General features: G+C 43.2%; 1 protein-coding gene across 1 annotated transcript; it reads right to left on the minus strand.

Annotated features, from left to right (window-relative positions):
* Window positions 1-1,150: 1,150 nt before the first annotated feature.
* PSMD5 (proteasome 26S subunit, non-ATPase 5) lies at window positions 1,151-11,159 on the minus strand. The gene is made up of 10 exons (XM_006265748.4): window positions 10,965-11,159; window positions 10,714-10,858; window positions 9,210-9,323; window positions 8,625-8,753; window positions 7,766-7,875; window positions 6,924-7,066; window positions 5,298-5,489; window positions 4,248-4,357; window positions 3,863-4,003; window positions 1,151-3,300 (listed from the first exon to the last, which is right to left on the minus strand). Exons 1-10 carry the CDS (start codon window positions 11,135-11,137, stop codon window positions 3,043-3,045), a joined length of 1,515 nt encoding a protein of 504 aa, XP_006265810.2. The 5' UTR covers window positions 11,138-11,159; the 3' UTR covers window positions 1,151-3,042.
* Between the last annotated feature and the right edge of the window lie 2,991 nt (window positions 11,160-14,150).

The following is a 14,150-nucleotide window of genomic DNA, read 5'->3' on the forward strand; positions in this document are numbered from 1 at the left end:
TACTTCAGCACTGAGCTGCACAGGTTGTCAGTAAACAAATGATGCCTCAACTGAAAAGCATCATGTTAGAACTAATGGCAGGGCATCTGTGCCACCCACAGGCAGGTAGGGACAAAGAACAGAGATCCAGAAATTTGCCCCAGTTGGAAGCTGAGTGGATGTGTACAGCTATTTCTCCAGGCATCTAGAGCACAGGAAGCTCAGGGAAGGGGCCCATTTCCTTCAGCGTGGTGTACTCTGCTGAATGAGATCAGGCCCAAAGGAACAGGCCCCTACCAAATCCCAAATGAGCTAGGGACATGGGATCAGACCTGATAAACGCCTTCCAATTTTCCCCCTAGTTGATCTAAATATATTGGTTAATCATTCTGCTACACCAATTCACCAAGTGGAGAGGCAGCAACACATTCAGCAGCCATACTGGCACATCTGTGTTCAGCTTTTGTAATTTATTATCATCCAGAAAATAAATTAGGGCCCCTTCTCAACCAGCTGTACATGATTAACAGCGCACATTACCTAAGAGCAAAAACATTTTTAACAAAGGGAGCAAAGAGCAAGATGTCTGCAGTGCAGTCTCCAGTTTCTGACAACTTTCAGGCTCATACCAACAGCACACGAGGGGAGCTCAGGCTCAGGCACTGTTCAGAGGAACAATGGAGTTGGCAGCAAACCCTTTCACCAAGGGGACACACACCTGCTTGCTTGCAAGCAGGTGTATTCTGGAAAGCCAAGCTCTTCCTTTCATACCTTTTTTCAGTATCACTTCCCCATAAGGTCAGTAAGTGCCAGATACAAGTTAAAGGTCAAGCCACCAAGATCGTCTGAAGATGGAAATAGCCTAGGGCTGAAAGCATGGCTCCTGTCACGGAAGGGAGTCTGAAGCTGCTGAGTTTCTGAAACTGGGAAGGCGATATTACTGGCTGAAGCTGAGAGAGAATTTATTTCTGACTGGTAGAGAAACATAGGTCATCAAAAACCTACAAGTGACTTCCTCTTCCAGAGAAGGAACCCGGAACAGTGCTCGAGGGAGAAACAGCACAGCCTAAAGAATAATTCTCCATGTGCATCTTCCAGAACACGCCCCCAAACACTGGCTAATGTGAAGTGACACTTCAAAGCACACAAGGAAGAGACTTGCAACTTGTAAAAAAGTTTATATACTAGTTTACTTTTACTGAAATTTCAATACAGGGCTCATACAATGGTTACCAGTACACAAAATCTAACTAAACCCATAACATGGAGACTAGTCAGTCCAAGGAAAAGCAGGTATTTTTAACTACTTTCAACATAGCTTAAAAACTTTTTTTTTTAAATGGTTTCCACATGCAGGATTTACAACGTTTCTGGTGATGGTTTCCCTTAATGCAACAAACAGGTTTGCCCTTTTTCCTGACAAGGGAGAGAGACACTAAAATATTACACTGTCCAGTATCAGGTACCACAGATGTAATTATTTATATAAGGCTTTCTGACAGACGGTTCTAACCACAGGATAAGGGCCGATATCCATAATAATTCCAGTTCATGTGCATAAGTAGAAGTTGCTTAACAAGTTACTCTACATTGAGAGAATGAATTAAATCGCTTTCCCTCTCCACCCCCTAAACCTCTGGGCACCCTGAGCCTTTGTCTGTCTTGTCCCATTTATGACAAGTCTTGCATCAAAGACAGGGATGTTATTTCTCCTCCTGCCTAAAACCCACACACAGCCAGAGGGGTGCTGCAGTGCAATTAAGGCGATTCACTCATTCACCATGGCTTGGCAGGATGGGCAAATGAGCAAGCCACTGCCATAATGTGCGTCTAACCCAATGTATTATTACAACATTACGAGGTAACCTTAGTGTTCCCTTAACCCCATTTTTTTAAATTATGCAATAAATGGTATTTTACGCCCTTAGCAAAAGTAAACTGATGGTTTAAATTACGGCAGAACACAAATATTAAGTAAACTTGATCTGTGGACTGACACCAGCATTACCAAACTAACTAACCAATGGTTTAGCTAGCCTGGGACCTCATCCCCACAACAGCTTATCTTCAGAAGAGGACATACACCCACATACTACACACAAGCTGTTCTAGAAGTTTTCCTCCCTGGTTCAGTTTATGCCTTTACACACTAAGCCTTGATGCCTTATTGCATATAGTTGTTTTAAATAAAAAAATATCTATATAAAAAAAAAAAAGTGAGAACTAGTTAAAAATTTGGTTCTGAAGTAGACAGACTGACTGAAGAGCATATTCATATCATCTCTTCAACAAGTAATCCAAGCTGCCAGCAAGAAATAGCATCTAACAGCGAAGTCAACATATCCCATTTGTTTCTGTACTTGCTTTATCAAAGGTGAGTATTTGCAAAAAAGTTCGAGATTTTTTACATTCACTCTGACCGTACAAATGTAAACAATATTTAGCATCATCCATTCATGTGAGATGCATGACCAGCGAAGGAAACTGAAAATAAGGAGTCTTTTACGTGCCATCTCATGTTAGTATGAGAACTCCCAGGATTTATCTATTTTGTTTTAATAAAATTTAATCTTTAATGACGTGGTCAGTTAGGACAGGATTTTCTACTGGTGTACCACGTGAGAGAGAAGAAAAAAAAGAAAGATATTCCCTAAACTTCAGCATTTGATGTTACAGAATCTGCTTTTTCTTTGATTTTACGAGAAAACATGATGAGAGCCTCAAAACCAGGAACTCTCAGTCTAAACATATACCAATAACTTCTGCAAAATAAAATATAATCAGCTACTGACAAAATGCTCATCTCAGTCAGTGTTATTTTTAAACAATATAATATGCACCCATACAGAAGGTGGACTTATGTATACACCATGATACCCTTAAGAAAGTTACACTGTGCCCTATGGTTGAGAGTTACTCTCCTGACCCTGTCATTTCCAACAGTGTCAGATACTTGAGTTCCTTTCATGGAGGTCAAATCCCCTGAACTGGAGTCACTTTGTACTAAGCACTGCTCCAGTACTATGGGGATTGCCAGAAAGGAAAAATGAGGAGTGAGTGATACTATTCTGCTCCTTCCACAGCAGTGGTAGATACAGCCTTAACATAGTAAGGACCTTCACGCAGGTAAGCCTTAAGCCTTAGGAAATACTGGTTTCCAAAGATTTCAGCAATTGTCTTAGAATTGACAAGGGCCTTAACCAGTTCATATTTGGCATCCTTTGAAGGCTTGTCAGGTTCCACAGATCGGTCTACGATGTATTCTATGAATCCTGGACTTTCAAGCATCAATTTCTGGGCCCACGGCTGGCTTGCAATGGCCTAATCAAAAGAAAAACAATAAATCACTTTAAAATGCTGAGACAGTAAGCCAGTGGGTAAGCTACAGCAGGGTTGAGCATGCAAGTGTAATCAGATAAGCATTCCAGGCAACAGGAAGCATACAACTAGAAGACACTGGATGCCACTGAAACCAAGAGAACTTCTTACACTGGACACAGTCCAGAGTAGTGTTTTTTTCCCCCTTTGATTTCAAGTGAATTATGAAGAACTACTACTGTGACATGCTGGCAGGAGGAAAGGTGGTAATTCAATTCCCTGTTTAGTTCATAAGAAAACAAAGACAACAGAGCAGACTCATTTGGTTTCCAGTTTCAATGCTATTTGGGTTTTCATCTGTTGTGCAAGGTTCATGCACAGAAGACGAACTAGAGATCCCTCAACACTTGTTATAGCTTCTAGATGGATATACAGAAGGAATGCTAAAATTAATCATTTTAAATTCAGTCATCAGGACAAGAGGTTATGACCTGGAATGGAAGTTACAACTTCTAGCCTCATTCAAGGAGGGGAAAAAAAAAAACCCAACAGAAAACAAACTCACAGTAAATACTCTTAAAGCCCCACAGTGGAGATCAGGAAACGGCTGAGTGCTGATGCCCCTGAAGAGCTCCAAAGGCTGGCTTGATAAGGAGACAAACCAGGATTCAGTCATTCTTAGGAGGTCTTCTGTCTGCTGGTCTGGCTACAAAGAGACAGAGAGAGACTGGTGACCAATGAATTACTATTACCTAGCATTTACCAAGTACTCATATTTCACTTTCATGCATCAAAACCAGAAGGTTACATACTTCCCCACCAGTAAAAATCAGCATGTGTTCAATAAGTGTTTCATCAGGGATCATTACAACCACTGAACCATTAGGAAACTTGACTTAACCTCTACAAGACATATAGTAATAATCTTCTACACTGTAAATAAAACTTACTGGCAAGTAAAGAAGAGAAGATATGGCATCCAAGCACCGAAGTCTTAGCTCTGTTGGAGCATTCCTTGCGTGGTGCCCAATTCTGTTCAGCAGATCTTGGAACCGACTCTCTTGGAGGGGAAAAAAAATAAAGTGTTAAAAGAGGTTTCACTTCAAGTGACAGGACTGACAACTTTTGTACTCTGTCCAACTGTTACTATTACACTACATGAGTACTGAAGAATGCACTGTTGGGGAAAGGGAGGTTTCTTGATGTACTAAATGCCTTAAATGGTTCTGAAATTACATCAAATTCTTGGTGTCCTGGACTCTCTCAAGGCTACCAAAAAGGAAGGAGACAAACGAAAAAATAGCATAGTTGCATTTTTCTACTTGGAATGAGAACTCCTTTATCTCATTTTAAAAAGCCAGCAAAGTAGATAGCTGCCAGGTGTCAACTTCCGTTACTAAACTGAAATATATCTGATCAGCAGTGAGAAGTTCTCCATTTTTTTTCCAATTCTATAAGACTTCAGCCTATCATCTAATCTTATTCTGAAGAAAAACATATGATTTCTAAAACCAGGATCAAGTCTTTTCCTCACTTTTAAATTCTAATGTCAGCAGAAGGAAGGAAAGCGATCTACAACTACAGTGTCATCATGGACTTGCACCACACTGGTCAGTAGAAACTAAAATAAGTGTTACTTAAAGTTCTACTAATGTAAGCACATTCGAGACACCAGGAATTCTAGCTTACAGCACAAAACGTAATCTGATACTGTGTCTGATCAGGACTAATAATGCCATGTATAATTAAACTCCTCTTGATAGTCTGTAGCCCTTCTCTTTGATCAGAATGCAACTACTATCAGAATTAAAGAGAGGTAGTAAGCAATAACTTATGCTCATGCTTTGCAGCAGTTAAAACAAACAAAAAACTTCAGTTGTAAAATTTAGGTAAGCAGATATATGTTTTAAGATTCCTTTCCCAACTTTAAATGTTAAATGTCTCTCTTCAAAGAGCTCCCCTTAGTTTTATTAGAATATAGGAAAAAAAATGATACAAACTAGTTTTCTGCAAAACCTGTTTTCCTTCCATATTTGATCCTAGGATTCCAAGCGTGTCCACAGCTACTCCAATCATGGTTGGGTCATGACCTTCTGCCATTTCAAAGACTTTTTCCACAAACACAGGGTACCGTTCACAGATCTGCTGAGGGCTGTCCACAATAGCCAGATTTCCAAAAAATTTAACAAATCCTGTCCAAAGCAAAACAAAAGATATTCAACCAAAATAGAAAGTCAACTTTCATGGCGTAATAAGTCAATGGGAAAGAGATATAAAAGGAAACTTCCCCACCACTGCATTATCAAACAACATCAAAATAAAGCTATTTGCTGCTATAACTGACACTTCTAATGTGGCAAGCAGTGGTTGTGAAAGGTGCCAGAACACCATTAGATAGGTCAGTATTTTAAAAAGCAGTGAGTACAGAACAGAGAGGTACAGGCATCTTCCAACTCTCAAGGAACACACAAAAAATTGCCAACTACCCTTATAAATACATACATACATAAAAATGTCACCCTAGCCTAGATATACCCTGTGTGCGCTACAGTTTCTCAGTGACAGAGCTGTAAGTACTAGAGTAGTTCATTTTTTTTATCACCTACTTAAATTTTGACAGCTCTGCTGAGACTGCTAACAAGAAAGCCGATATAGTTGCAAGAAAGTATGAGAAAAACACCTGCACAGTAGTAAACAGGCAGAAACAAGTGCCATCCACTTTCATTTAGTTTATATGATGTGGCCAATACCAAAATATCGGATCAAAGCCACAGCTTCTCAGTATTCAAGCAGGATGTAGTTTCATTTACATGCCCTTCTCTTTTCCTGATCTCTCCCCCCACATTCTAAAACCCTGGTCTGTCCTTCAAGAAGGCACATGGATTGGTTAGACTTAAAAATGTTTTTAAAATAATTCCCCTAAATCAAAAAAACCTGTAGATTAATTAGATATGTTTCATTATTTATGCCCTCAATTCATTTAATTCACCTCAGATAAGAAAAATAAGACTCATCATTCCCAATTGTGACACACAAATGTTTTGTCCTCAAAAAAAAAAATAAAAAAAAAAAACAACAACACACACAACCATCAAGAATATCCCTATATTAAAAAGGACTGGCATAAAACTTAAAGGAAAGCAAAAAAAGAGGTTACTTCTGTCCAGATACTTTAAACATCTACTCTTGGAAGAAACACCACAATTGTTGCATCTAAACAATTAGAGAAAAAGAAAATAGTTGTCTTTGACAAAGTAACATCAAAAAATGCAGTTTATTCTACTTCCACGGTGTAACAGAGGAAAGACATTTTAATATATAAAATACCCTAATATTTTTTTTTTAATCTTTCAGAAGGACAGTACCCAAAACTGCTCTATGTCATGCCTTTGCCTTGACTTACTAGATTTCAAGTTTGCGGGAACCCTTTAAAGCTATGTTTAGCAAGACCACAGACAATTAAATTGTGTGTCTACAGCACATGACTGTACCCGTGAAGCATTTTTCCTTTTCACAGAGCATTCATGTTTTAGACTGAACAATGTTTCTACACACACATTTCCCTTCAAACTAAAACAGAGAATTAGTGAGGATTCTTTATTAGAAATAATTAACAACACATTTACCTGGCAAGTAGAAGCCTGAGAAAGGATCAGAATCTGCACCAATGATTATATTAGAAATTTTATCAATGATCCCTTGTTGGGCAAGATACCGACGTCCATGCTGAGTGTAAGCCAAAGAGGTCACCATCTCAATGCAGGTCGTTCTACAACAAATAGAAAAATAAATGCTCACTTGGCCTATTGCAGAGTCTTTTTAAAGAAGCCAGAGATTTTTCAGAGAACTTCAAAAGGATAAGAAAAACATTTTTCTAGGTCTTCCAGCCATTTTAGAGATCCCCATACAAGTTGAATGAATACTCGTATTGCAGTAGACCCCAATCAGGATGTGTCCAAATATTCCCAACACAGTATAAAAAACAAAAAACAAAACAAAACTTATTTTTCTAAGTTCTTTTAAGATTGTAAGTGGCAATGAGAAATGCTAGTTGAAGAAGCCAATTCCTAGCCACTACACATCCAGAGTTAACCAAGATCTAATTATTTCTAGAAATGTTAAAAACAGACAAGACTACATGCATTCTAGACTGACTAATAACAGACTTTAAACATATCCCAGTGAGACCACCAACCTGCATCAGAATCTGCTAGCAGATTTCCTGAACACCTCAGGAATCCCAACCTAAATCAGTATTTCGCCACTGTTTTCAGAAAACAAGTGATAAACTGGTTTCCTGAAAGCAGTACCCAAAGAGATGTATAAAAGGCATTGGAGGACAGTTATGTTCCAAGAGGAGAAAAGATGTCAAACCTGTGCACACAAGCTACGTAAAACTACAGACCGGTTCGGTACAAAGCAGCCAAGGGACGTACATAGTAGAGAACAGGATAGTGTGACAACATACCTGACCAGCACATCCTCTCCAGTCAGCTCACCAAGCAGGTCAGATATTAATCCACTGTTTGCACAGTAATTCAAAGAATCTGCTGACACTGAAGAAATCTCAACAATTAACTAAACAAAACACAAGGAGGAAATCTTAGAAGAATTTATCCATGTTGAGTTAGGATTATAAAGTTATATAGGCCTATAAGCATTTAACTTTCCAAATATCTACCTGAAAATATTACTTCTTAATCCCCGTTTCTTATCAATTTATTTCATAAATGCCTTAGATTTTCTGCTCATCCATTTGGTTTCTTCTTGCATCCTATCTTGTACAATTTAATCTACTAAACAAGACTGCAAGTCTCACCGTGCACTTTCATGGCCCACCCCATTTCAAAAGTAAGAGAGACATGAAGTACCACTTGTAATTTCAGAGAAGAGTATCCCTTTTCCTTCCCAATCTTTTTTGCCATCCAGAAGTGCACAAAATCTTCAAGTCAGTTGAAAGTGATAGACTTGTTCCATCTTGCAAACACTCTATCAAATCCATAATCATAACCCATAATTACAACTCATTAGAACTGCGGTGCCTTCTAATTTTGGCACTAAAGGCTAGATCCTATTCCACCTACTAGATGCTTAAGTGGACATTGGTGTCCAAGTGTGATCTTGTTCCACCTGGCTCACATCCCTGAAAAACTGTTAATGCAAAAGGTGGGTGGGTCCTCCTCCTCGCTGTTTTTTTAGAACTTAATCTTAAAACTCAGCATGCTACAAAGATAGACTAATGGATTTTCAAGGACAAACAGGGTTGAATTAAAATCACGCTTAAGACCTACATCCTACTCCACCAAAGAAAACTATATTTTTCTTACCTCATATACTCTATATCGTACAATATCACTTGTTCCCATGACATTTTTCAAGTCAACTAACAGACTTCTTCCAAATAAAGCCTCAAGCCCATCTTGGGTCTGTGCTATTCTTGACAGTGATTTGATGGCCTACAAAAAAACCCAACAAAACAGCAGCTTGCAATTATATGCATTATATACACACAAAGAGAAAACAATGAAAACATCAGCTGAATTGTCCCTTACCAGTCAGTTAATACATTATACATCTAAACCTAAGCTTTGACAGTGGGAGTTAACGGAAGTCACTGGTCTGTCTGCTGAGTCTAACATAGGCAAGTCTCTTGTAACTGGACCAAAGCCTGTCAATTCAGTTCAAAGGTTCGCTACTATCAAGAGACAAGGATGCTGGTAAGATTTTCTCAACACATTGGAGCCAAAGTGCCTTAGATGCTTTTGAGACGTTTGCTCTCTAGGGCTCCCAGCCTCTCATTTCTTCAGTATAATAATCTAGGCTACCATCTTAGCCACAACAGATACGGTATACAATACAAGGAACCCTTCAACTAATGGGGGAAAAAATTGAAAAAGGTTCACAATGCTTACCTCTTTAGCTACAGATATTTTCTCCCCGCCGATGCAATAAATGATCTGCCTTAGTAATTCAGGATTACCAACAACTTCTCTAACGGCATCTGAATTTTCAACTATCCTTCCAACCTGAGAATTCGATTGAACATAAAGTATTAGTTTGTTTCCATCAATTCCAAAACTACACACAAAAGTTGAACCAGTATTTAAATATTTTAAGTAGAAATTTTAAATCTATATAAAAGCAGCATTTGCCAGAAAATTACGCAGGTCAGCTATGTCAATTACTACACTTATATCTCAAAGTTCGTGTTATCAAATTAGCGCCTACAAAGACCACAAGAAACCAGTGTTAGTTTTTCCTGACAGTTTAGGAAACTCTCAGCAGCTTTGTTTGCCCCCTGTCAGTGCGCAAAAGCCACCTCCTTCAGTTCCCGTCTTCAGCGAACACAGCGTAACTCTTCTTGGTAAGTACCATCACGCCAAGTATCCTGGGACCAGACAGGAATCTGACAGCAGGTTGCTCATTTCTTTGCATCACTGGATTACTATTTTAGCTGATTGAATCAACAAGACTTCAACAAACAGGTGCCCCAAGTTCTTTCACGTGTTCAAATATTTCAACAGCTTCAGTGTTGAGAACAAATGACACCCTGTTTAAACTGGGCATGAGTCTCAAGGAGAAGCGGCAACTCTTTTAGTTGAGGAAAATGGAAGAGTGCACGGCAGTAGCACGGGGACACAGCCAGGCCCCTGCCTGGGACAGAGGCAGAGTCTACTGCCGGGGGCCGCGCGACTGATTACACAGCACCCTCCCTTCCTCCCTCCCTCCCCACCTCAGCACCTGGGGCGACCCCCCCCCCCGTTTCCCCTGCCCTCGTTATGACACCGGCACACGCTCGCTGGACTCCAAGTCTATCTGTTAATTCAAGGACTGGTTTGCACAGCTCATCCATAAAACGAAACGCAACCGACAGCATTTAACACCCGACGACATTCTTGAGAGCCTGCAGCGAACGAGGTGTTGATTTGCTACCTGTATTTTTTCCAAGACTACTATTTTAAGCATTTTGCCTGGTTTTGAAGAACAGAAAGCACACCCGTTACATCATTTCCTACCGAGCGGGGTGCCATTTCTGCTCGGGAAACTTTCTGCACCCTGCCCTGTAAGAAACGTTTAATAACCGCCCCCATTCTCAACATCACCCGCCACTGGACTCTGCTTCCGCCACTTGTCTGTGCCTCTTACTGTAGCTCCGATAACACAGTTATTGCTCCACTGGCAATATCACGTACTCGAGTGCTGGAAAGGCACCGTGCACGGCATTGCACAGATGTGTTATCGTGCGCAACGCCACGGATTATAACGTTAGTGCTTTCGTCCTGGCTTGGTAGTGGGATGTAGAGAGTTAAATAGCGTGTGCACCTGTCTGTATGCACACGCACAAATACGCATCTACACACAGAACGGCGGCTCACCACGTGCAGCCGCGGCAGGCGAAGACGCCGCGCTCCCTACCTGCGAGATGGTGAGGATCTTGACGGCGTCGTCGGGGTGGAAGAGCCCTTCCTGCAGCTCGCCCCGGAAGTCGCGGATGACGTCCGGCGGGTCCAGGGCCTGAAGGAACCGCTCCAAGATGGACACGCACAAGGACACCTGCTCCCTGTGGGTGGGGGAGGGGGGGGGGAAAAGGCCCGTGAGGCGCGGAAATACCGACCCCGACCCCGCCGTACCCCTCCCCCCGCCGTCGCCCCTCCCCCCCCGCGCACCGCTCGTTGCCGCGCAGCAGGGCGAAGAGGCCGGCGAGGCGAAGGTCCCGCGCGCGCTGGCGGAGGGCGGCGAGCGGCAGGGCGTGCACGGCGGCCCGCAGCGCCCGCAGCCCCTCCAGCGGCTCTTCCATCCGCGACACCCGCTCCAGCAGCTCCAGCGCCGCCTCCGCCATCTTGAAGCCGCGGGGCCGACGGGAGCCGCGGGGATCTCGCGAGAGTTCCGCCCGCCGCCTAGCAACCGTCGCTTCTTTCTCTTGTAAACAAAATGGCGGGCTGTCACTCATTCTACTCCCCGCCCCCCCCCGGCCTTTCTGATTGGCTGCGGGGGCCCTCTTGCTCCCTGCCCCACCTTCCCGCTGTCAAGGTGGGGGAGAGACGTCATAGGGATGTTGATGGCGTCACAATGCCCCTAGGCCGTGCCTGCCCCCCCACCCTGGCCACCACTACACTCCTGGGGACCTCATAGCATGGCAGGGAGATGTTGTCACCTCACAGTGATGACATCAAGATGACAGCATTGCTTTCGCAGACGTCATAAACGCACCGTTTCTCCAAGAAACCAAACTGCTGCAGCCGCCGGGCAGGCGGGCGAGCGTAGCGACTCTCGCCTGCTTTCTCCTGAGGGGTTGGGCGGTGCCCCGAACCCATTTTACAGATGGAAAGACAAAGTCATGAGCGCGCAATTAGGGCTCACCTCCTGGACACCCCCCGTCAACATCCCTTCTCACGGATGATGCAAAATCCATTTGCATATTCAGCTGTGTAAACACCACGGCACCCTCGTGGTGCACGTCTCCACCCTGGATTCATTTTGCTCGTAAGAAGGGAATAAATAAAAAGGCGGTGGCTGGAGATCTGTCAAGAACCCGACTCGAGTAGGATTAAGCGAGGAGCTGGGTTGTTTTTTCCCCAATCCGACTCGTATTTGTGCTTCGGCTCGCAAGAAAGGGCTGCATTCATCCGATCCGGAGGCGGTGGAAACTTTGCGATTGTGGAGCCAACTCATTTGCAAGTCTGCGACAGCGTTTCCTCGGCTGGCCGAAGCAAGCGGAGGTCTGCGCCGTGCCATCGTGTCGGCGATGCTTTTCAACTAACAGCCTTTCCTTTGACGTTCCCAATTCACGTTCGCAGTAGACGGTGCCACGAAACAAGCAGGCATTGATAAAAGTCAGATGAGGACAGTGTTTTGCACCGTTGAGGTGCTTAGATAAAAAAAAATAAGCTGCCTTTTGACGAGAAATTGGTGGGTTCTTGCTTTGCTCTGGCGTTTTCGGACGCTTTTGCTGAGCAGGGTCACGCGCCCTGACGTCTGTCCGCGTTACTCCTGTGCTCGTTATCAGACGCAGGAGCGTGGCCTTTCCCGACACGGCGTCTACGTGCTCTCTGACCCCATCGGAGAAGCGGGACTAGTCTACGCCTGCAGAAAGCAGGGTTTGGCTCCTGGAGAAAACGCATCGTTTTCCAACATCTGAGATGTAAGCAGGCGGGTGGACGTGAGCAAGCACCTGAGCGTTTCCATTCTGCATGATTTATAGTATTAAATATTTCCAAAAGGTCGCTAACAACGGCAGCGGTAATTTGGCCTCCGTTCACCGCTCAGTGCTGTAGACATCCTCTGGGACAGCACGCAGAAATGCAATCATAGCTTTGGTCTAAATCCAGACGCCGACTGCTGTGCCAAAAACACTTGTAATATTCCATGACCTGTGGACGAATACATTTGTCTAATGGCTTGAGGGAACTTACAGTAAAGTAATGACGCGCCAGTTAGCTTGAATGTCTCTATTCAGATCCAGTCATTTTTCAAAGGAACATCGTCAAAGCATTTTAGAGCCCACGTTCATAATACTGCTTATATTCGTAATCCTGCCCTGCCAGGATCTCAACGTGCTTTCAAATGAATTAAGTCTCCGAACATCCCGTGATGCAGCTAGAGAAACAACAACACGGAGGTGAGGTGACTTACCCAAGGTCACACAGCAATTCAGAGGCAAAGGTGGGAGAACTCGGCTCTTTGCTTCCAGTCCTTTCATCCCCAAAACGTGCTTCTTCCACCTGACTTTGCCCAAGGAAAGAAAGCAGTTCTGCGAAAGCAGCTATGATTTGAAATATTTTTTAATAATCAGTGGAAACTTAAAAGGAAAAACAAATCTCTTGGGTTGCAAAATCCAAAGCGTTTCTGTGATGCTACTGCGCGGGAACCGCACGGCGAAGCTGGCTGGAAATAAACGTGGAACAAATCTGCTCGGAGGCATTGCCCACGCCGAGCGACGAGAGCAGTCATTAGACGGATCAGTCTGAAAGGACTTGTAAAACCCATGGTGGCCGTAAGCATTAAAAAGGTCATTAACAGGTAAAGAGAGTAACAGATGGCTTCGAGGCCTGTCTTTTTAAATGCTTTTGTGCATTGTCAGCCCGTTTTTAATTCCCACTGAAATGTCAACATTCTCGTGCTGGCTTGTAATGCTATTCATACTAACATTTCCTGGTGATTGCTTTATTGGGATTTGTCCAAGTCGGTGACTCTTTGGCCACCCGTTTTCCCATCTTTTCAATTAAATGCATCTACCTCACAGGTCTGCTTGGGGGTTACAGTGCTTAAGAACATAAGATCTGCCATTTGCTGGGTCAGACGGTAGGTCCACCTTGCCCAGTCTTGTGTGCCACAGGGGCAGAGAACAGATGCTGAAAGGGACAGTGAACTGGGCCTGAATAGGGGTTTTGCCCCCGCTATTCCTCTCTCACTTGCAGCCTCCAGCATCTGAGGTCTAGGAAGCTGTGATTCAGAGACAGTGCCGCTCGTTCCCATGCTCAATAAGCTACTGATGCCCCTTTCCTCCAAGGTGTCCAGTCCCTTTTTTTGAATCTGGTTAAACTCTCAGCTTCCAGCACATCTAGTGGCAACGAGCTCTACCCTTTAATGCCATGCTGGGTGAACAAGAACTTCTTTGTGTTACTTTTAAACTTACAGCCTACTTGTTTCATGTTGTGACCCCTTGCTCTTGTTTTGAAACTCAATAATCCATTCCTATGGACTTCCTTTTTGCCATTTAGTATTTTATAAACTCTTACCCTGTCCCCCCCTTCTAAATAGGCTTATGGAGCCTCTTTGCCTCACTCACAGTTTCAGTGAAATCAGTGGCATTTCCCAGCTGAAATGACAAGAGGCAATACTTAAAAAAAGGC

This window comes from Alligator mississippiensis, chromosome 12 (assembly GCF_030867095.1).
Source record: "Alligator mississippiensis isolate rAllMis1 chromosome 12, rAllMis1, whole genome shotgun sequence".
Taxonomy (NCBI): domain Eukaryota; kingdom Metazoa; phylum Chordata; order Crocodylia; family Alligatoridae; genus Alligator; species Alligator mississippiensis.